Source organism: Hippoglossus hippoglossus, chromosome 1, assembly GCF_009819705.1.
Source record: "Hippoglossus hippoglossus isolate fHipHip1 chromosome 1, fHipHip1.pri, whole genome shotgun sequence".
In the NCBI taxonomy this organism is placed as follows: domain Eukaryota; kingdom Metazoa; phylum Chordata; class Actinopteri; order Pleuronectiformes; family Pleuronectidae; genus Hippoglossus; species Hippoglossus hippoglossus.
In genome coordinates this window covers 18,666,976-18,689,692 of record NC_047151.1, presented here as the reverse complement: position 1 = coordinate 18,689,692, position 22,717 = coordinate 18,666,976, and the positions used below count along the sequence as shown (strand labels likewise).

The 22,717-nt window shown below is 41.2% G+C and overlaps 1 protein-coding gene across 1 annotated transcript; it reads left to right on the top strand.

Moving 5' to 3' along the window:
- tacr3a (tachykinin receptor 3a) lies at positions 1 to 20,950 on the top strand. Its single transcript, XM_034595777.1, has 5 exons — positions 1 to 670; positions 7,239 to 7,427; positions 8,097 to 8,247; positions 18,657 to 18,853; positions 20,401 to 20,950. Exons 1-5 carry the CDS (start codon positions 303 to 305, stop codon positions 20,732 to 20,734), a joined length of 1,239 nt encoding a protein of 412 aa, XP_034451668.1. The 5' UTR covers positions 1 to 302; the 3' UTR covers positions 20,735 to 20,950.
- Positions 20,951 to 22,717: the final 1,767 nt, after the last annotated feature.

The following is a 22,717-nucleotide window of genomic DNA, read 5'->3' as shown; positions in this document are numbered from 1 at the left end:
CCTGCCCGCTGCTGCTGCTGGAGGACGAGAGGCTGTGCGCTCACTCACATTCAACAGGCACTGAGGGACACTTTAGGTTTTCACTTTCACCGCGTTTCATTTGGGTTACTTTATGACGTGTGGAGACCACACTGAGGGAACCTTTGTTGGGAGTTGTCTGCTTTTTAGCGAGTGGTGATGCTTCGCGCGCAATGGTGCCTGCTGGTACTCAAACCCTCTCCCACGACACTCCACAGCTCCGCACCTCATTAGGTAGATCCGAGTGAAACAAGCATTCAGAGGGAAGGAGACGAGAGGAGAGGATGGCGGCTCCGCACAACGGATCCAACATCACGTCCAACTACACCAACCAGTTCGTGCAGCCGCCGTGGCGCGTCGCGCTCTGGTCCATCGCCTACAGCGTGGTGCTGGCCGTGGCCGTGTTCGGGAACCTGATCGTGATCTGGATCATCCTGGCGCACAAACGCATGAGGACCGTGACCAACTACTTTCTGCTCAACTTGGCGTTTTCGGACGCGTCCATGGCCGCGTTCAACACTTTGATAAACTTTATCTACGCCGCGCACGGGGAGTGGTACTTTGGAGAAGCGTACTGCAAATTCCACAACTTCTTCCCCGTCACGTCCGTGTTCGCCAGCATCTACTCCATGACCGCGATAGCTGTGGACAGGTGAGATGGAGGCACAATATGTCATGAATGACTGATGCTCTCTCTCTCTCTCTCTTTTTTATAGAAGAGGGAGAGGAATAGAATAGAATAGAAATCCTTTATTATCGTATATTGTACAAAGCACGCTACTCCTGGTTGGTGCGTAAAAATCCAATAATACATAAATACAGTTAAAACAAAATATCACAGTTAAAAACAATAAAGATTTAAAAAGAATTAGATATAGTGTCGTAGTCCACAGTAATTAATCAATCACTAAAATTTAATCTGTACACCACATTTCATACAGTGGTATAGACTTAACGTGCTTTACAGTAAAACATATAAAACATTCAATACAACAAGATAGAAAATACATATCGATGCTCCCCACCAATACAACCACAGTCACACATACAGCACATGTGTACAATACAATATAAAGTGAGAATAATAAGATTTAAATATATTTATTATATATTAACATCTAAATAATTTGATGGGTGTCTCTGTAAATCGTATGTGCACTGGAATAGATGAACAGAAAATATCAGTGTACGTATTGAAGAGATACACAATATAAGGTAATGATGTATATATGGAAGTGCATCTCCAGCCAAGGGTGTAGAATATACCTATATGCCCAGTGCACCATCAAATCATTACATGAGCAATGAAATGTCCCGAGCACATGCGGCAACAGAATTAAAGCTACACAGGATGAAAGAATATCCTCGTCACCCCAACACTTTCATCTCGAGGGTTTCACGCATGATTGTTCGACATCTCCTTTCCCATTATTCCACTTGACTATGATCCCTTCGACCAGCAGTGGTGGAAAATTGAATCCTGTGCTTATGACAAGAAAAAGAAAAACAACTCAGATTCATGTTAAGTCTTTTTTGAGGACGCGATGCCCTCCACGCTGCAATGAGCCCTACAATGGAATTAATTCATATCCTAACTTGTGCCCTCATGCTTAAAAAAAAAAGAAGAGCTCATGCATATGGAGTCTCCATTGGTTCAATTGAAAATTCCTCTGATGGCCTCGTGACCCCCCATTATTTAATCAGAGTACATGCTCCCTGCTGACTTACGCAAACATTTATTTCAGTCCCCAGTGGGGAAGTGGGTTATTATTTATTTGTGCTTTGCATTATTGTAGTGGAAAGGCGGCTGCATAGCAGAGGGGGCTGCTCTCTCTCACTCCGTAGGGTCTTTTCCAAACATTTATTTTTATGTTTCACAGCCACTCAATCACAGACTGTGGCTGTTGTCTCGAGAAGAGTCTCCACGGGTGTGTGTGTGTGTGTGTGTGTGTGTGTGTGTGTGTGTGTGTGTGTGTGTGTGTGTGTGTGTGTGCGTGTGTGCGTGTGCACTAACACCCTTGAGAAGATCACCCTTCCATGCTTTCATGCTCCCTGACTCTCATCCTTTCCGTCACATGCACTCATATTATTCATCTCCTTTTGCTTTCCCACACCCTTTCCGTCTCTCCTTCCTTCTTTGTTCCCTCCATCACTCTCTCTTTTCTTTCCCCCTGTAGTTTTCCAGTAAATGTGGCCATGCAGTCGTCACTATCAGCCGGGCTTTGACACTGATCAGTGGACCGTCAGACGTCATAATGTTTGAATAAAGGGATTAGGCCGATGAAGGAAGCGGCCACAGGCTCAGTGTAATGAAAACAAAGATCATGTAGAAGCTGTAGACACACACTCTCACACACACACGCTGAGTGTCTGTGTGTGTGTGCGGCTTGTGTGCAAGTGTCACAGTGTGTTGTAATATTGTGCGAGGTGTTTTTCTCCTCCGGTACTTCTCCTTGACACAGGGAACAGTGTGTTTCCTCAGGCCGAGCTCTTCCACAGCAACTTCCATGCGTTTGTATTTTTGGTTCGCTGTGTCCTTTCCATTCTGTCAAGTGTGCGCTGAGAAACAGAACATCACCGTGACCCACGCGACGTAGCTGCAACCCCCTGGTCATGCTTTTCGTAACCCCAGTATGGTGCTGTCTCTCCCCTGATGTCTTGAAATGGCATGAGGCCACAGTTCGTGATCATCTGTGAATTTGTCCTTCCTGCTGACTCCCTGTGCCGTTTTTCTTTGGGCACTGCAGCAAAAGATAAACTCCGGTCCAGTGCATGTTTGTGTGTGTCTGTGTGTGTGTGTGTGTGTGTGTGTGAAAGGTAACTGGCGAAGCCTTAAAGCTTTTCATAGTATCACAGCTTGTGACTTTTTCATTTGTCACACTGCTGAATGTGTAGAATGAAGTCACATCATTACGACTGAAAACAGTGAAGTAGTAGCGTATAAACTTCTACAGTTCATGATATATATTTGTTTCAGGATGTGTGGTTGCAGCAGCATTGTGTTAAACAACTTATGTACAGTGTTACTGCACGTGCAATTGTGTACTGCATGTGATAATGAGAATACATCCCTACACACTGACACTGTCACTGTCACACAATCACTGTCTGGAGTCACTCATTAGGGCCACAACCATTACATTACATTACATTACATGTCCTTTGGCAGACGCTTTTATCCAAAGCTACTTACAATTAGTGCATTCAACATCTATTAGTATCTTCAGTATCTTGCCCAAGGACACTTTGGCATGCAGATGGGGAAGACTGAACTGCCAACCTTCTGGTTGGAGGACGACCACTCTACCCCTCAGCCACAGCCGCCCCGCAAAACAACCAGTAAAACATTCACATTATGCACTGAATATATTTACAATCTGTATTTTTCTTTCAAGTACATCTCGTATATGAACATTTCATATGCACGTAATATCTTTTGTTGACCATTCATAACATATGAAGCTACTGTGTGTGCTACTATTGCTTTACTGCAACAATTGGCAACTAAACAGCCCTACCAACAATACTGTTTTCAAAATATTTTCTATAGTTTGTGAGTCATATATGAAGAACGCAGCAGGAGGGTGTCCAGGTCAGATGTGTTCATGACCACAGGACAATGTGCGGAACATTAAGGTGAGGAGTGGTGCCTGTGTAGACCAGCAGGAGGCAGGACATGACATTCAGCTGGGGAAATCACTTTCTTTTTTTGTGTGTACATCGACACCAGCGTCGGACGGTCAAGGGCCGAGCAGCTGAAAGGACACGGTCACACATATGTGAATGTGAAGCCAATATCCGGGGTTAAAGTTCACCGAAGTTGAACTACACACAAAGCCATCCTTCAGATTGCCTGACACAGGAAGTGGATGTTTTATTCGCCTCCTCACTGATTGAGGCAAAGGTTCCCCTCATTAAGGACATACAAGCGCATAATTACTTTTCTTGACATTTATTTTTATCCCCCTTTTACTGATGCAGCACTTGGTCTGGTCCATTTACCAGGCCTTTGCATTTACGCAGGCTCCACCCTCAGCCTCACCTTTCGGCCAAACCAGGAAGGAGGTCTAATGTCGCAAACACAAAGTAACTCAACAGCAATGAAAAATGAATGAATACAACTAATTAGGACTAAACGAAGTAAACTAAATGTCCGCGCCTCTTGTAGAATACATTGCAGTGTCAAAAAGGTAGCAATCAATGAGATTTCACAACTTAAAAGACTGGTTGTGTTTCGTTAGCTTAACGTTACCGGAGATAAAATAACAAAACCGGTGATAATGATGTCAGTGTGCAGGGTGAAGCAATAAACTTAAATAGAATCCATGTAATGAGTGAGGCGAGGCAGCGAATTTTACCATTTATCTTAATTAATAGCCGTGAATACAACCATCACATAATCCTAATCACCAAAAGCTCTCAAATCTCTGTCTCTCCAAGTTGACAAATCTTTGTCGGCATCTTTGAAGTGTGTGACACCTCTTCTTCATCCTGAGATATTTGTATTAAAACATGTTCACTTTAGTGTGTGTCGTTTGTTAGAAACATCAACACGCCCACTCGACATTTTCCTGATGTATTCTCACCTGGGTAACATCACAGTTTCTTAAAAAAGTCATTTAACTAAACTTGTGCGTTTACTTTGAGATTTCATTTGTCCAGGTCTCTAGATATCGATCTGTGAGATTTCTACCTCCACTGAATATAATGAGGCTTAATGGAATTTTGTTTGTTGCCCAAACAGCGTTGGAAAATCACCAGCAGTGATCAACCGGTGCAGGCAGATGGCCGCCCACTCTGAGATGTTTCTTTAGTTATAAAGGGAGTTTTTTTCTTTCTCCACTGTCGCCACTCTCTTCATATAATATTCTGAGGTCTTAGCCTGACTCTGTAAAGGGCTAGAAGAAAAGTCTCATTGAAAACTCTTGACAGTAAGGTCAGTGGTCTATCCAGTGTATTAGGTCACAATGTTGTTGTTGTCACTGAATTATTAATGAATAATGTGTCAATGCTGCCATCACCACAAACAAAATCCAGTCACCTTTATTGTGTTGTGGTGACAGCAGAAATCGTAAAAGGTTATATGTCCAAACTGGGAGAAACTGGCACTCAATAGAGCACAAACCTTCACTTGGACTCTGATTTGATTTTGGTTGCAAAGGTCAAGGTCAAGGAGTCTTCACGAAGTATGTTAATATTTTTCTTGAACATGATGTGGCGTCCTCCTATGGGTTTCTTCCTCTCTTTATTCAAGAGCGTGGTCTTTCAGTTTATTCATGAGAGCAGGACCTATTGATTTCACATTCAGCTCCGTTTGTGCTCTAATTTGCTCTGCTTGTGCGCAAACTGTGTGCTTGCACTCAGATATTTTGTTGCCCCTTGAATTAAATTTCAAAGTAAATTTCAAGTAAAGTTCATCCACAATAAGGGCGCAACCTTTTCTTTTGTCAACACTAAACCTGGCATTCTATTGGTTTGGGAATTTTGACAGACTTGTAATGCACAAAGTGTGCAGAAAAAAAAAGTGGAGTAGCAGAGGTTTCGTAGGAGCATAGAAACAGAAGAGAAGAGCTGGATCGCAAAAAATATGAGTGCAAGTACACAGTTTGAAAGAAAAGAGAAAATCTAATCTCAAGGATGGGCTATTTGAGTTTGAGTGCAGATTTTTGAGTGACGTTGAAAGTCAATAAGTAAGTTAAAGGCCATGCCTTTGAATAAAGATGGGGAGAAAAAACATTGATCCTTCCACCTAGTTTCGAAATCAATCTGTTCAGTAGTTTTTATGTAGCCTTCCAGACAGGGATGAAAACATAAACCTCTTTGTTGGAGGTACCAAAGCAAACAGTCTGCATGGCCAGATGCCTCTATCGTTAAGCGTTCTTAAGTATTTTTGTGACACTGCTCAGTGAGGGTGGCAGAACATTAAACATCTCTCTCTCATCTCAGGACACTTGACATTTAGTTGTGTGCATAATATTTGGCTACTTGCCTTGAGTCTTCTCTGCCAGTTAAACACCAGACGTTGATAAATGGTGTGTTTACTTGGTATTGTCAAACCACAGTGACACGGCTTCCAAACAGTACGTTGTAGGAGAGCTTCCCTGTGCAGCTGAAGTTATGACAGACTCCCAGGTGGAACAAAAACATGACATGATTTATTATTCTGTTGCTGTAATGTCTCTGTGATTGAGCCCCCTGGATGCTAATGCCTCTGCGAGTGTGTGTGTGTGTGTGTGTGTGTGTGTGTGTGTGTGTGTGTGTGTGTGTGTGTGTGTGTGTGTGTGTGTGTGTGTGTGTTTATGACTAAGGTGAAGATTGGAGTTAGGTTGGGATTGGGGTGAGGATGAGGATGAGGATGAGGATGAGGATGAGAATTATGATTAGGGTGAATATTAGAATTATGATTAGGGTGAAGATTATGATTAGGGTGAAGATAAGAATGAGGGTTATGGTGAACATTACAAATAAGATTAGAATTAGGTTTGGGGTAAGGATTTGATATAGGTTTAAATTAAGATTTGGGTGAAGATTACAATGATGTCAGGTCTAGGGTGAAGATCAGAATTAGGTTTAGGCTGACGATAAGCATTAAATTCAGGTTATGGTAAATCTTAAAATTAGTGATGATGAAGGTTAGGGTAACAGGCAAGGCAAAGCATAATGCCAATGAATGTCCTTACTAAAATCGAAGTGTGTTACTGACGTTGCCCTCTTATTGTTCATTGGTTTGGTGTCCTGTAGATCAGCCACTTTTGTGCAAGCTTGTTGAAGCTCAAATAACCGTGAATCCACTGGCTTATACTTGATTGGCCAGCTCCTCTGACATGCTGACGTCCATAAGGGCCAGCGTGCCTCTCAGAATAAAAGCCAATCAATTAGTGAATAGACGGGGCATCTTTGTTGATGTCCCTCGGAGGGTTCCAGTCACTGAGGTGACAGGATAAGCTCCAGCCTTTGTGATCAGCCATTGAAAGTCATGTAGCGTCCTTCAGGATCAGAGCTACGATCTCCTGTCGGTTTGGAGTGTATCACGGTGTCGTTCAAACAAAATCTCCTCACGGTGTTTTTGAAATGAGTAATCCACCAGAACCCCAGGTTTACAGGATTTGTTCCAGAAAATGAAGAATGACACATTTAATTATTAAATCGATAATCAGTCAATGATTGCCATGTTGTTGAGTCAGTTGTGTATTTTTAACCTCATGACCTTTGACCTGCAGGTACATGGCCATCATCCACCCTCTGAAGCCTCGTCTCTCAGCCAAGGCCACCACAGGAGTCATCGTCTGTATCTGGAGTCTGGCCGTGGTCCTCGCCTTCCCCCTCTGCTACTTCTCCAGAGTCCGAACGCTGCCCCGCAGGACGCTCTGCTACGTGGCCTGGCCCCACATGGCCGACGACCCCTTCATGTGAGGAATACTTAGATAAACTCTCTTTAACAAGAAACATTTCAGTTTCCTTTGATACCAGCGCTCCACAACCACTGCCTCTTGTTTGAACTCGTCGCTCCATGTAGGTTAATTAGAATTGAATTACTGTTTTAAAGTTACAATCTACATTTCAGTGCAAACATTGAGTCATTGCATGTTAACTGTTGTCACAGTAGGTTCATTCAGAAAAGGAAAGGAACTCATGTTGAAAGAGCTAAAGAAATGTTTTGTTTTATATATTTCCACTTTAAGCACATTGTGTGTGACTCACAATAAGCCCTTCCATTTACTTTGACGGTGACATTCACACTCTGTACTTAGCTGGACTGTGACTGCTATTTCTAATAAAGGAGGATATGACCTGCGTGTGATGGGAAATTCACAGATGGAGTTTTTTTCCCAGAGACCTTGAGTCAGTGTTTTTGTAGCTTATCACCAAACAGTGTGACGTGTGGTGCAGCATCATCCTCCTCGTCCTTGGTAAAACTGTGTTCAAATAACAGTATATTAAACATGACAGTTCCAATCAACTTTCATTTGGTGCCACAGAGCATGAGGCGCAAACAGAAGATACAATCTGTGTAAGGAAATATCATCATGTGAATATTTCCTAAACACTGACTTCTTTTTCCTCCTTCTTCTTCCCAGGTATCACATCATAGTGACAGTTCTGGTCTACGTGCTGCCCTTAGTGGTGATGGCCATCACTTACACCATCGTGGGGGTGACGCTGTGGGGAGGGGAGATCCCAGGAGACTCGTGTGATAACTATCACGGGCAGCTTCGGGCTAAAAGGAAGGTAAGAGCGCTCCAGGTGCAAATAGAGATCCATACCTTCGAGGATGCAGATATGACTCGGGGCGGTCTAATTAGTAACTGTCAACACGCCAAAGGTCAAAGACCCGGGAATATCTGTCATTTTCTGCCTGTGAGCAGCTCCACGTAGTTATCACCTCGCTTCATCTTTTTCATGATCGGAATTTAAATAGGAGAAATTTGAGGGAAGATGAAGCGTATTTGCCTGTAAAGTGGTGGTTTTAACTCATTGATCCACTTTACCTTCAGGACTTCAGCCTAATTCCTCTGTTAACGTTAATTTGTTTGTCGAGCGTGTGCGGCAGGTAGACGTGCTGCGCCGAGAACATTTCAGCAGAGAAAACCTTGATTCCACTCAACACAACCTTTGAGGTTGTCACTTGTCTTTAGTCAGCTGCTTGTCCATGTGTCCCGACAGACTGCAGTTCTGAAAACCAACCCTGTCTTGAGGCGTTGTTTGTCGAAACATCTGAACCCATGCCCTTTATGTCCCAGGAGTCTGGAGCATATTCAAGAAAGTTTTTTTTAAACAATGTGTTCTGGTGCTGTGATGAATGGACAAATAAGAGAAACCCACTTTTTGTAGCAGATTAAGAATTAAAATAAAAAGTTCCTCCATATTAACTGAGATGCTCCCCAGTTTCTGTGGACTTTCTCTGCCTGGCCTCCTAGTATGAAGTCTGTGTAAATATAGGATAATTCGTTGTGTGAACACAGCAGGGGATCCCCCCCCCCCGCCCCCGCTTGAGTCACCGCTAGCGAGTGGGGGCGTTGATGACACTTCTTACCGGTGTCATCGTGATGTAAACATGATAATGTGATCTCCGCAGCGGAGTTAACGCGTCACTTCCTGCCTCTGACTGCTGCACCCGGCTGCTCCACCTCTCCCCTGATTAATTTGTTGCTGTTGTGAACACGTCTGTGCAGAAAACGTGTGCATGTGTGAAAGGAAAACTCTGGATAAACTCCGTAGCCAATTCTCCAGATTTCACCCGCAGGTCAAGCCTGAAAACGGCTTAAGACAAATAATACTCTACTGTATGTTTTATGGAAATATTATTGACTTTCTTATGTTAGAAACATCAATTCAATTGTGAACAGAGGAATAGACTTTGGTACTAAGTCCCAAGGGGGAAGCTTTGTAGGATATGAAGGAGACTTCCCCCGGAGCCTGGAAGCTGGTGGTGATGATGAGGACTGAAGCAGGAAGTTGAAACGTCTGATGGAGGGCTTCTGATTGGAAGGTTAAAGGGATTTGACCTGGTATCCACAGTTGAGGTGGTGCAGGGATGGAGGTGTCTGGTTGTGATTGGATGAAAAGAGAGATCAGGCTGCTGGAGCTTAGAGAAGGCTGGAATCGTGCACGTAGCTTCGGGGGCATGCGCAAGAAATCTTCATTCGGCTTTTATTGCTAGGCAACCTCAAGCAGCCATGGTAATTTTCAAGCGAACAAGAGGAAATTTGGTTTTTATTTTACTTTAATTATACCTCCACCAATGAAGTTATATTTTCACCCCGGTAATTTATTTAATCACTTTCTTTAACACCCCATTGTTTATTTCTTCCTACATTTTTTTTATCAATTTCTCAGGGAATAATTCATACATCAGAATGAAAAAAAAAGTAATCTTTTGAGGGACTGGTATCTACGAGAGTGGCTTAGTTTATTGAACCAATTTACATTTTCTATTTTCTGAAATGAGTTGCACATCTACTCAGTCTTTACAGATACCGCAGGCATCCCCAGACGCCCGCTGCTCTCGTACAACTCCCCCTGTTTGGTCAACTATGTGATGAATGAACGTAGCAATAAACACCCGACTGATATGAAACGCATACTGTGTATAAACCCCATAAACCACTCAAAAGCCACAACATCACCATAATAAGAAAAGATAACCAAATGTGAAAAGCTGAGGGGAGTCAATACCAAAGAAAACATTTAATGAACAAACACTTGCAGGCTGACAGTTATTTAAACAAGTGAGAAAGTGAAGCATTTATAAACAGATTGTATCCAGACGCTCACGCACCTCAGGTGTCCACTGACCAATCACTGCTACATCTTCTACAGTATCAAACCAGTGAGTGGTCAAAAGCTGTAAGGTACTTTTCTGCATCACTAAAAAAATCATAAAAATAGGAACAGACACAAGTGCAGCTCCCAGACAAAACTCTGCGTTGACATTCTTTCCTTTTCACTACATATCTTCACTGGAAAACATTACTTTGCTTCTAATCTCGTCATTCGTGTAATGTTGTGAGTGCTCCACAACTGCCGAATGCTCCAGAGCAACCACAGGGTCCACGTCTCCTTCGCTTGTCTCTGCTTGAGCTCTACCTTTCCTGAGCATCAGTATCGGCTTCACACGCCTCGGGTTGTTATTTCTGAGTCTTCCAGCTGGAAAGTGAACCTTTGGGGAGGTGAGATCCAGAGCAGCTGCACAGATCAGTAAGTGAATATATATGTTTGTGTGCTGCTCTCTGTGCACAGGAGAACCCATGTTTTTATTCTTCTCTTTATTTTCAGTGTTATTTTCTATATTTTAGTCCCTTGATAAAAAAAAGTAGTTTACATTTTGTGTATATGTTTGTTTGAGTATGTCGTGTTGTGGTTGCATCGTGCAGTGTGTCTGTCCTGGGGATGAATGTCATGAGGGTGGAGAGTTGAGTGCTCGTATGCTCTGGTCAGAACAGGTTACAGAAGAGAGCACAGCCCAGGGCAACACTGCCAAGCATCACAGGAGTAGCTGGTTCGAAACCTTCCGTTTTAACTGTATCCCAGAAAACCCTGGATAAATAAAAACATTCAAATCAGTGGGGTGAAGTAGTAGGAAAACACACAAGTAAAATCAACTAGACGGCCTCCACAGGAGTCAAAAGAACTGCGACAGACACATCACAGACACTGAGAGACTGCAGTGACTTGTGTCGGTCAATCTCATGCATGTCAGATGGAACGATTGGCTTCTATTTTAATCAATACAGCTGTTTACTAAGGCTGCGTAATGACACATTTGACAGATGCTACATCCCCATTAATACGACCTTTGTTTATGCTCCAAGTCTGTTTCCCTGCATGTTAATGAAGTTAACAGTATTTCTCTTCGAGTGCTTCCAAAGACAGAACCACAACTCAGTACTGCGCCTGAACGCATCCTGTTTAGACTTGTTATATAAATGGAATAGCTCTGCGCTACTTGTCAATGATTATAAATCATCACTGTTATTTTAACCCATTACAATCAGCTGTGGTTTGACCAGACTGTGCTCTTGTTTGACCAAAGATATCAATTTAAATCAATTAAATAATCAGTGACGTCCCCATGACCACTCTTCTTCTATGGTTTGTTGAACAGTGACGATTATGTCTTCAAAAGCTGCTGTGACTCACACAAGAGGTCCATGCAGTCAAGTTTTTTAGGTCACCAAGAGGAAATGAAGTAATGATGCAGTGTCATTTTTTATAAAGATCTAACTCCAGGATTTTCTTGAGTTTCACCTTGATGACACATTCCTCTGTGATTTGATAGGAAGAAATACAAATACATCTTTTTTGGGATTATTTTTCATCGTCTCTATTGAGAAAGAAATTCACAAGACTGTTGTATTAAGTGAATCCATTCTACGGTAATCACCACACTGCAGGCGCACTACTTTAAACTCACAGTGGGGGCTGACCGGTCATAACACTGATGTATGAATCTTTGAAATCAGTTTAATCTGTGCTCGTTTTATTGTTGAAGCACCATTGGTTCCTCTCTGATGACTAAGTGTGTAGGTGGTCCATGTATTACTCATGTATTACTCTTGTTATGTCAAAATCTGTCACACTATGGGGACTTGTCTACCTTATGGGGACAAAAATCAAGTCCCCATAACGTAAATCATTACATTTTTAAGTGACAGCATGTTCTACGGTTAGGTAAGGTTAGGTTTAGATTAGCGTTAGGCAAGTAGTAAATATGATTAAGGTTAGAGTAAGTCTCCAGTAAGTCAATCGAATGTCGTCTGAAGTCTCGGGGACGTGTGTGTGTGTGTGTGAGAGGATTGGGATGGATTATCTCTGCAAAATCTGATTTTTCCAGAAATTTAGTGTCAAGCCAGTGTGTTTGTGTGTCCTGCCAACCTCCGGCAATAATGGCTCTGCTCTAATCCCGACTGGACAGGTGTCAATGGAGGTGTCTGCGAGACGAGCTTAGGTTTGCACAGGCGGGAGCTCGGCCTTCTGCCGTAATGGAAATCACATCGGAAACAGTTTTAAGGGTCAGTCAGAGTGCCACTCTATGATAGAATAGGAGTTGGCTGCTTTCCTTTGAGAGTAAATGGCGGCCTTAAGTAGTGGGACCACAGTCGAGTAACTTCCACTGCTCTTCTGTTCAAGGCAAAAATTGATTCTCTGTCTGTTTCACACCTTGACAAAGGCTCCTATTGAAACACCACAGCACCTTGGATCTTCCTTTCTTTCTTTCAATGGCACATAACTGACACAAAAGAGCAAAGACTCACTATAAAGCTGTGAGTCTCCTTTGAATCACATCTATCATCTAAACGTTTATTTCAAGAGATGTTTTTTGAGGAAGCGTAGGCGCTGCCTCAATTATAAACACTAGCAACCCTTTTCCCCTGTGGAATAGTTTTTACATTATTCTATAGCACAGAAGTGAGAGGGAGACGTTCATTATATCTGATACTTTGGGCACATTTTGCTGAAAGTATTTCTGTATTGTACTCGTATAGTATTTTTACAACATCCAAGGTGGATGGTGAACATACACACAGGATTCATGTCCTGCTTCCTGTGTGTTATAGGTTTGTAGAGTAAAAAACATTTAGCCTTAAAAATGCTGAACTGCAACAGCAAAAAATTACATGGACTTTGCGTATTGGTCAAAACCGAGTACCGTTCTGATACCAGTGCATTACAGAAAAAACACAGCTCTTGAAACTGAAGTCTCGCATGTGGTGCTCAGATCTTAGCTAGCTGTGGCTAACGATACACTTCTTCTCCAGTGCACTGTACTGCCATCTACAGTACCTGCAGATGGCAGTACAGTGCAACTGCTCTTTAGTATCGCCGAAGAAGTGACTTCCAGGGCGAAAACATTGCAGTTTTATGTGGGTGAAAGTACTTTACTTGATGTGGTATCAGATTGCTACATAAATTAGCGTACTCGCCGATGCCTGACCCGGCCTTTTGAACAGTATTTAACGGAATTTCTGATGCTGCTATCAGAACATCTGAATATTTCAGTAAAATTATCACATGATTATTATGGGTGCTGCAACAAGCACTTGCCTCAGGGGGCCATAAGCTGAGGGGTCCCTGATAATGTTAGTGCACACCAATGACAATTAGGGCCCCCCAGGTCTCTTCTGCCTATAGGGCCCCCAAATTACCTTGAAATGCCCCTGTCTCTACCAATGATCTTGCAGAAGAGTGTCTATGAATTTTTTGTATAGTAATGTTTAGGCACTCTCTGCACTTTGTTTTGGCTCTGGGTTTTGTCTTTATTGTACCAAATGATGAATTGTTGATAGAGCTCATCGTGGCTTGGAGCTAACTAATGGGAAGTCATTTATGGGATTAATGAAGGAACATAAATCTAGTGCCGGGGCACCCCCAAGACTGTTCTGGTTTTAAAATCTAACTCAATATCCATTCTGTATGATAAAAAAGCTCATTAGCATGCGAGGTTCATTACGGTTCTTTCAAAAGCCAATAAGCATTGAACTAATAGGTTTTCCTCATGCACTTCCATTTGTTTCCCACTGCTCACTTTGATTTATATGTGAAACACAGTGTTGACTGAGTTTTTATGCCAGATACAGAGAGTAAATACAAAGTGTTTGTATGGTGTTTGTCTATAAGTTGCTCTGTTTCTGTTTCAGAGATGTTCTTTCACAGCCATCTCTCATTTGCTTGCCGGCTGCCGTCCAGTTATGTTTTGAGAAAACTGCCTTAGTCATAAAAACCATCTTGTTAAAATTGATGGAATTCACTCATTCATATTTGGCATGTGGCAAATTCTCCACACGGAGCAGCTGTTTGCTGTTAGAGACTCGTTTTCTGCATTCAAGGATTCTAAAACCTTGCTCTGTCCTGAGGATTTGTATGAATGCAGATGTTTGTTGTCAGGGACTGTGCAACAAGCAAAACCTTGCATGTGTTTTGCTGCTGGTGGAGAAAAAAACACAGAAACGCTATCTGCACTGGGTCCTGTAGAGTGAAAGCTAAACAGAATCCTCTCCTGCTGGGGAGTTAAATGACTTAGACTGATGACTCGTCGTTTTGTTCACGTTCTGTTTTATCTCCAAATGATGTTTGCTGGAGTGATTCAAAGGACTCGTTTTGAATGTAAAGGAATTGGCTTATTTTCTGTCTTGCTTTGAAGAGGGAAACAGTTTCGTTGCTATGTGTAAATAACACCTGAACAGCATCTCAAATGCTCATTAATCAATATATATATATATATATATATATATTCACATATCTTGTTTGTTTCAGCCAGCCACTTAATGTGGATAAGATTGTGTGTTAATGCAGAATATGTACAGCATAATAAAGGTCTGGTGTCTAGACGTCGACCCACTCATACAGCAGGGAGTTGGAAGCTATAATATAAATAACACATCCAACTCTAACGGTGACGAGTAGATTTTAGTTTACTACCATTTTAAACTATTTTCTCAAGCTGAGGGTTAGTTCAGAGGTTGGTTGGCACCATGCATAATTTTCCTTCCTCTTTTCCTCCATTTACCAAATATTCCTCAGAAGAAATTCCTAAGAAACCCAGTTATGCAGCTTTCTCAATGATTCTCACATTTACCAATGTCGTTTTTGTGATTTATTCTAATTAGTCAAGAATTAAAATCCATGCACACTCCAGAGCACAATGAGCACTGACATGTCTGTGGAAATTAATTGGGTGATGCATTTTTTACACTTCTGCAGACAACACAAGATGACATTATAGGATTTATACTACATTTAATTTTGTATAATTTATAATATTTCTTAATTAATGTGGTATTTACAACAAAGCATCATAGTCTTAAATCAATACACACTGCAATGCCACTTTAATTCACTCATAATTATATTGTATATTAATTAGGATACATGGTGTCCAATAATCTGTGATTGATTGCTCTGGTTTCAGCGGTTTTTCCCTTGCACAAAGGTTTATTTACTGACCCAATCCTGACCCTGGTCAAAAGACTGCAGTTCATTACTCATTTAAAAAAGACTTGAACGTGACTGTGATTATTCATAGAAATATCAATTATGATTGACAGTAATTTATGTCCCACTGGCTCTTTGCATAGGTTTTTATTATTTATGCCATTTTATCTCTTGAAAACAATCAAAATGTTCATGTTTTGTTCCGTCTGACAACTTTCCCCAGCTTTTAGGGTCAGATCAGTGATCAGTGCATTTTGAAACCCAGTTTCATTAAAACAGATAAAGGGAATCAGGCTTCACATCTCATCTTTTCCATCAGCACCTTTATACTCAACCTCAACATGTGTGGCCCGACAGCCTCCTCATTAGAAAACATTCCCACAGCGTCACATTCCACATTCTAAAACCTCTCATTAGCTCCATAAAAAATCTCTGTTAAGTTGCATATTGTCATTCATCTGAGCTTCTTAACACTAGACGCACGACATTTTCTTTATTCATTAAATATTGGTGTTTTGACATTCTTCTTATCCTTTTTAAAAAGAATGGCAGGAGTTTTTTACATTTCAGTATTGCTTTAGATTTAATCATAGTCCTAGAGATGGTAAAATATTTTTAATATAAAACTCTGAATGAGCTCATCTGAGGAAGAAGAGCGAGGAAGACTGTGGATTAGATGTCAAGCCCGAAACCTTTACGCTTATGTACTGGATTTTAGAGTAAAATACTTGAGGAATGCAGTATTTTTTCCTGCCTATGAATAATGTGTAATATTTTAGGCAGCACTAGCTTGGTTTAAAGATCTTAAAGAAATACAATGCCTACTTTTTTCTCCTCTGGACTGTTTAAAATTGGCTCACAACACATGTAATAAGTTCCCTACTTTTATAATGTGATGTAAAGTACTTACATGTCAAAACAATAGGTTTCCTGTGAGGACTGTGGTAAAGCAGACACACATACTCTGAATGTTTTGGAATCCAGCTTCATACAAAGTATCCTATGTGTAAATACATCATAAATTAAATGGATTGTATTGAGTTCTCTGGTATTTCAGATATGAACAGTTAAAACAAGACACGAGAGCAAATGTGGGTTTCTACCTTCGGGTTATTTAGCTTGGTGAAAAACCTGATTCCTCAAAAGGATGGGGAACCCGATGAGAGTGAATTAACAAGAAACCTGATTGAAAAGATTCCAACACTATAGCTTCAGTCTGAATTATCCAACACTAATTACCTGTGTAGTCTGTTCCCCCGGAGCTCCATTGTCCAAAAACATCAAATGTGCTTAAACAGTCTGCTGCAAATTAGTTTTCTAAAGCTAAAGTGACACACTATTTAATTGAATCCTTTAAACAAATTTAAAGTATATATTTTTTTTTTTCAAGACAATGTTCCCGGGTTGGGTTGATGCCATTTTTTGGTTTCCCTCCTTGTTTGCATGCAGGGATTTGGACGGGTACTTTTTTCTCCCAGTCCAAAGACCCGCAGATTGGACTCAGGTCAATTGGAGATCGTAGATTGATCGTAGCTGTTGTTGTGAGCATGAATGGGTCGAGATGGATGGATGAACTACCTTTAAAATGGAGTTTTCACTGTTCCAGAGACACAGACAGATTTGACTGACACATATAATTTTGAATAAGTGCATCAAACCCTTCACATTCCTTTTAGAACTTTCTCCTCCTAAATGCTGTAATACGCCTGTTGGAGGCTTCTTTGGTAAAAGTGCTGTACGTCACCTGCGACAGAAACATTTACACTTGCACTCACGCCAATTTGAGCCTTTACGACTCTTCAGTTATTCCTCTTGAGCCGCGTTCGAACCCCCATCACGTCTTTAGAGAGACAGCCTCCATGCACAATGTCATCAAACAGAGAAAATACTGACTGAGTGCTTCACCTCTGTTCAGCCGCCACCTGGCACAGTTTACAGCACGGTACATGTAATGTGGTAAACGTCTTTGAAACATGCACTCGGAAAAAAAAAGTGGGTTGTCAGGATTTCTGTTTACATTTCAGCAAGGACGCAAACGTGTCTGTTTTGTCTCCAGGAGAATGACTCTCCAGTCACACAGTTTAATAGGTCGTGTTCCCAGCTACCACCCAGAGAGAAGCCACTGCGGTTTATTCCGTTCACGTCCAATAAGAAACATGTATCAGTCGATAAACTATTCAGAAATTATGGAAAATTGCTTTCTGGGATCTGTTGAAATGACACGAGAAACAGACGAGTACAAAAACTGTAAAATAAATCTTAGAAAAAGTAATGTTAATGAATTTTAGTAATATTGTTACTGTTGTTCTTCAATGTGTTCACACATACATTTTTTTTCTATGTCTTTTCTATATAATATCATATTGGTCGGTTTTGACCGGGTACGGAACAGATGGGATTTTGTGCCACTGTGTAAAAGTTAAACAATGTTAAATGTTGAATAAAGTAATCCGGGATAAATACAACAACATGGTTCATGTGTGTTTAAAACAATTAGGCCTACTGGCAAATCAAAGTTCTGAACTGTTAATGTTCACAAGGAAATAAATTGTTTAAAAAAACGTTTATTATGGATTTACAATCATCTGTAATTGGAGGGACTGTTCTTTACATCCTTATATGATTCTGCACATGTAGATAAAAGGCCAACGTAAGGAATAGTGAGCAGGATTTATTAAAAAGTGAGGTTATGGAGGTCAAGTTTAACAAAAGGCACGGAACAGCAGACATTACACTGACTGGTTCTAACCCTTACTCTGACCTAAACCTAACCTTAAAACATATCTTCACCTTAAGATTTAATAATTTACGTTCTGGAGACTTCTTTTGGTCCCCATAAGGAAGACAAGTCAAAAGAACATGATTAATACCTGGAACACACACACACACACACACACACACACACACACACACACACACACACACACACACACACACACACACACACACACACACACACACATCCAGATACAGGTGCAACCAAAATACTGTAATTCAGGAAAGCACTGAAATTACATGCACTCGTTCTTCCCCCCAAATATTGAAATGTTCATCATTTCGTGAGAGGGTGACAGAGGGTAGTCAGTTGTTTTTCTTTCCTATATAATTTTCACCAGCATGCACACTGATATCCCTCACTCCGCTTCTGTCTGTGTTTCCATGGACACCGCTTGCACCCACTCGTTCGCTCCCTCTCTCTCTTGCAGGTGGTGAAGATGATGATCATTGTGGTGGTGACCTTTGCCCTCTGCTGGTTGCCCTATCACGTCTACTTCATCGTGACGGGTCTCAACAAGCGTCTGAGCAAGTGGAAGAACATCCAGCAGGTCTACCTGTCGGTGCTGTGGCTGGCGATGAGCTCCACCATGTACAACCCCATCATCTACTGCTGCCTCAACAGCAGGTGGGTATCGACCGGGTTCAGTGGACAAACTACTAAACACAAAGGGGTTACAGTGGAACAGCTCGACTTCAACACTGGTACTGACTGAGAGGACACAAGTTGAATTCATTCTATTATCATGCTGATCAAAAAGATAAACGCAGAATTCAGTTTTTGAATTTTGACGTAAGAGTTTCTTTTATTTCTTTGTATTTCTATGGTAGGAAACAAAAAATAGCCTGAATGGGTCTTATAGTAATAGAGAAAACAGAGCTAATCCATAGGCTCGACAGACATGGCTACAATAAAATGTCTATAATTAGCAAATAGTATCCTGACAATCCTTCAACTGGGGACAGTAAAAGCTGAAGTTGGACCAAATGGCAAGATGCCACAGCTGATGAGAGACGGGAGTCAGCTATCAGCATCCTGTCCATTAAAGCTGTTGCCAGACATGTTGGCTTTTCACAATTATATCCGTATCGTTTATGTTTACATTCCATGTAAGAAAAACATGTGTTTACTTTTATTAATTCAAGTCATTTGTTAGTATTCGTGTTCTTTTTATTCATTGAATCAATTTTAGGTTTAAACTGTAAAATATCAAGCCTCAATAACATTTCCTTGTCATGATTGTTTGATAATGACATCTTTGGAATCATTGCATTTTAAAAATATATATATATTTTACCACTAATATCAGCATCAGCCCCCAAAAACCGTACTGTTTGTGCTGTAATTAATATTTTTGTTCAGTGTGCATCACATCACTGAGTGTAATCAATTTGTTTTCCAGATGATAAAAGCTGGATTCCTCATTTACAAACTCAAAGTCTGAGCTCTGTCAGAGCTCCTCATTATCTGCTAATGGTAAAGAGAAACCATCCATGGTGCTTTTAACTCAAGCGTAAACAAAAATCCAGTTTAATGACACGGGAAAGGAAAACAGATCAGTTTCTGTAGGTCAATAACATTTCATTATGTTGTTTTGTTGCATTGACTCCATGTGTCCCTCTGATTTTCTCTTATTTACTACATAAATACTTTATTTGTGTCCTCCGTTCGCTTTTGATCTATTAGACCAAAAATATCGTTTTTCGAACGGTGACATGCTTTTGAAAAACATTGAGAAATGAAATTTAAGAATGCTTTTGGAAATGCAATGTATTTACAACAAAACGGTAGAAAAAAACTGAAGATTTGCTGTGACAGTACTTCTCACAAGCGTGTGGGATGTTTAATGGAATACAACCTCAATACATTAAACCTCCAGTTAACTGTGGAGTACTCTCACTGTAAATACTGCACTCCCACACTCAGTGACATCATTTACATCAATGCACAACATTTAGATGTAAATTACTAACAGTGTTTTCACAGCTTCAGCTGATCTGATTGCAATCTCTTCTCAGCCAAAGAGTCAATCTTGGGCACAGCACAGTATTCAGTGTATGCTGCTTCTAAGAAAAGAAACCATGGAACCTTCTATATTATTAAAATGTACCCATCAGCCAGGTACGTTCCACATGTAATTTTCATTAGTTTCCCATTTCTTGGCCCCCCTCCAGGTTTCGAGCAGGCTTCAAGCGAGCGTTTCGTTGGTGCCCCTTCATCAAGGTGTCGAGCTACGATGAGCTGGAACTGCGCTCGACGCGGCTGCACCCGACACGCCAGAGCAGCATGTACACGCTGTCGCGAATGGATACCACCATGGTGGTTGTTTACGACCCCGCTGAAGGTGACGGCGGCCCCGGTGGTGGCTCTGGGAGGAAGCACTCCCTGTCCACGAGGAAGAAGAGCTACATCACGTCTCGCCACACGGAGATCACGGGATGCAACGGCGGCAGTGGGAAAACACAAAATGGAGGTCCTCCAAGTGCTCAACCCGAGGAGTTCTCTTGAGGAGCTTGTCCATAGACGTGACATTGTACACACACACACACACACACACACACATGTATTTAAAACATATATACATACAGTATGTACAATTATACATTGTACATACAAACGGTGTACGTGGTTATTGCTAAGCATTTTATCAAGGTTGAAGTGATTATTTTAACATGCAGCAAATTAACATATGGATATGAAGGTTATTGATTTCCAGGGGCCTCAGGGCTTGTGGTTCTTAAAGCCTCTCTTTGAAGTGACTTTTAGTAAACTGTTTTCAGACATGAACTCCAGAAAATGTTCAACCCGGACTTTCTCCGGATTTTCCCTTTTACATAAGAAGGCAGCAGGAGATTGTCAGGGGGTTCAGGGGAGGGGCGGCGTCTGGGTCGAGCATAAAGGAGACAGGACATGACGTATAACTTCTGCTGCGGAAATCCCCGTGTTTTTGGTTTGCAGCACTCAAACAGCCAAACCTTGCACTCGCATGTCTTTTCAAGTTGACATCTTCGTCGTCTCCTACATGTATGGCTCCTCTTTTTCTGCCTGAGATATTTGTATGGTTTTTGTTTGCTTTTCTTGCGTCCATTGCATGTTACAAATGTCTTAAACTTGTATTCTCACATGGGCACACTTCTCTGGAGTTGTTACTTGGGGGCTGACGGGAGAAAATCTGGAAAATTTCAGGAGAAACTGACTCAAACATTTGCGTTGTCACATGCAGCCCCTTTGGACAATTCCAGGAGGAAATCCGGTGTTGGGTGCATGTCTGAAAGCAGCTCTACTTTCATTGTTCTCATCATTTTTCTTTTCATTTTCACCCATTATCCTTTAATATAAAAAATCTGCCTATATGAGTGTAACCCATTATCTATTTGAATCTGTTTAATCATCTTTTCCCTACATTGTACAGTTGTACAGTATGTTGAATATAGTCAAATTTACTTAATAAGTAAAGCCATTTAAATACGTATTGAGAAGCAGAATTGCTCCACTTTATGTAGATATAATATATTATAGTGTATAGTAATATAATATTTTGTATGAATGATATCTGCAGAGAGGTGAACAGGTTAACAAATCAGAGACAAAGACACAAAATGAATGCTAGTGACTGGGATTAGTGTGTGTGTGTGTGTGGGGGGTGGGGTGGTGGGGGTGGGGGGGGGGGGGGGTGGTGTTCTGATAGGTGGGATTAGGGCCCGCTCCATGTCTGTGCCCACAGGTCTGTCGTGTCATTATCTGTCCACACTCAGGAGCAGCCTTAACAACACACTCGACAGTGTTTACCTTGAACAGTGTATTTCAGGTGCTTTCCCTTTAAGCTACATATTCAAGGTTCCTCTTATCCCATCAGGGCTTTCTCTGTTTTAATAAATTCAACATTTATCTCTGATTGCAATTTAGTATTTAAATGCAGTCAGCGCACTAACGTTTCAATCACAAGATTTAGTCTATAGGTAATGAAATTAATTACTTCTGCTTTGACTCAATAATATGCCGGAATGGAAAAGGGGAGAATCTGAAACTACATGTACGTGACAGCGATTGTAATTATGTAACTGTAACTATGATTGCTTTTATTTCCATCTGTAAGTATTCACTCGTTATGTCCTTCAGAGGATGCACTCTGCGTCTGGTTCACCCTGAGATGTTTGGCTCCATTCACCATGTTGCTCTCTGAGTTTCTCTGAATGTATTGAAATGGAGTTAGGCTTTTGGTGACGTCACTGTAGGAAAGAACGAGTTTCCTGGGAAACTGGCGCTGAGCCAGAGGCGAAATCCAATGTACATTTATAGCCCATGAAGGAAAAGGTTGCTGGAGAATTAGATGATTGAAAAGCAAATTAACCAACTAGAAACCAGTGGAGCAGTGTCCATCATTTTCAACATGTTATCTAAGTGAAGGATACAAAATAAAGGTACCTGTGCAGTGAAATGCAGTTAATGTTTGTTCTAATGCTCTGTAATGTTCTTTTAGATACAGTATAT

Bases quoted from the DNA above. Each gene is read 5' to 3' on its own strand.
- tacr3a (XM_034595777.1), top strand. From the start codon at position 303: ATGGCGGCTCCGCACAACGGATCCAACATCACGTCCAACTACACCAAC. The intron at 7,428-8,096 runs GTGAGGAATACT...TCTTCTTCCCAG, and splicing joins ATGGCCGACGACCCCTTCAT to GTATCACATCATAGTGACAG. The intron at 18,854-20,400 runs GTGGGTATCGAC...GCCCCCCTCCAG, and splicing joins TACTGCTGCCTCAACAGCAG to GTTTCGAGCAGGCTTCAAGC.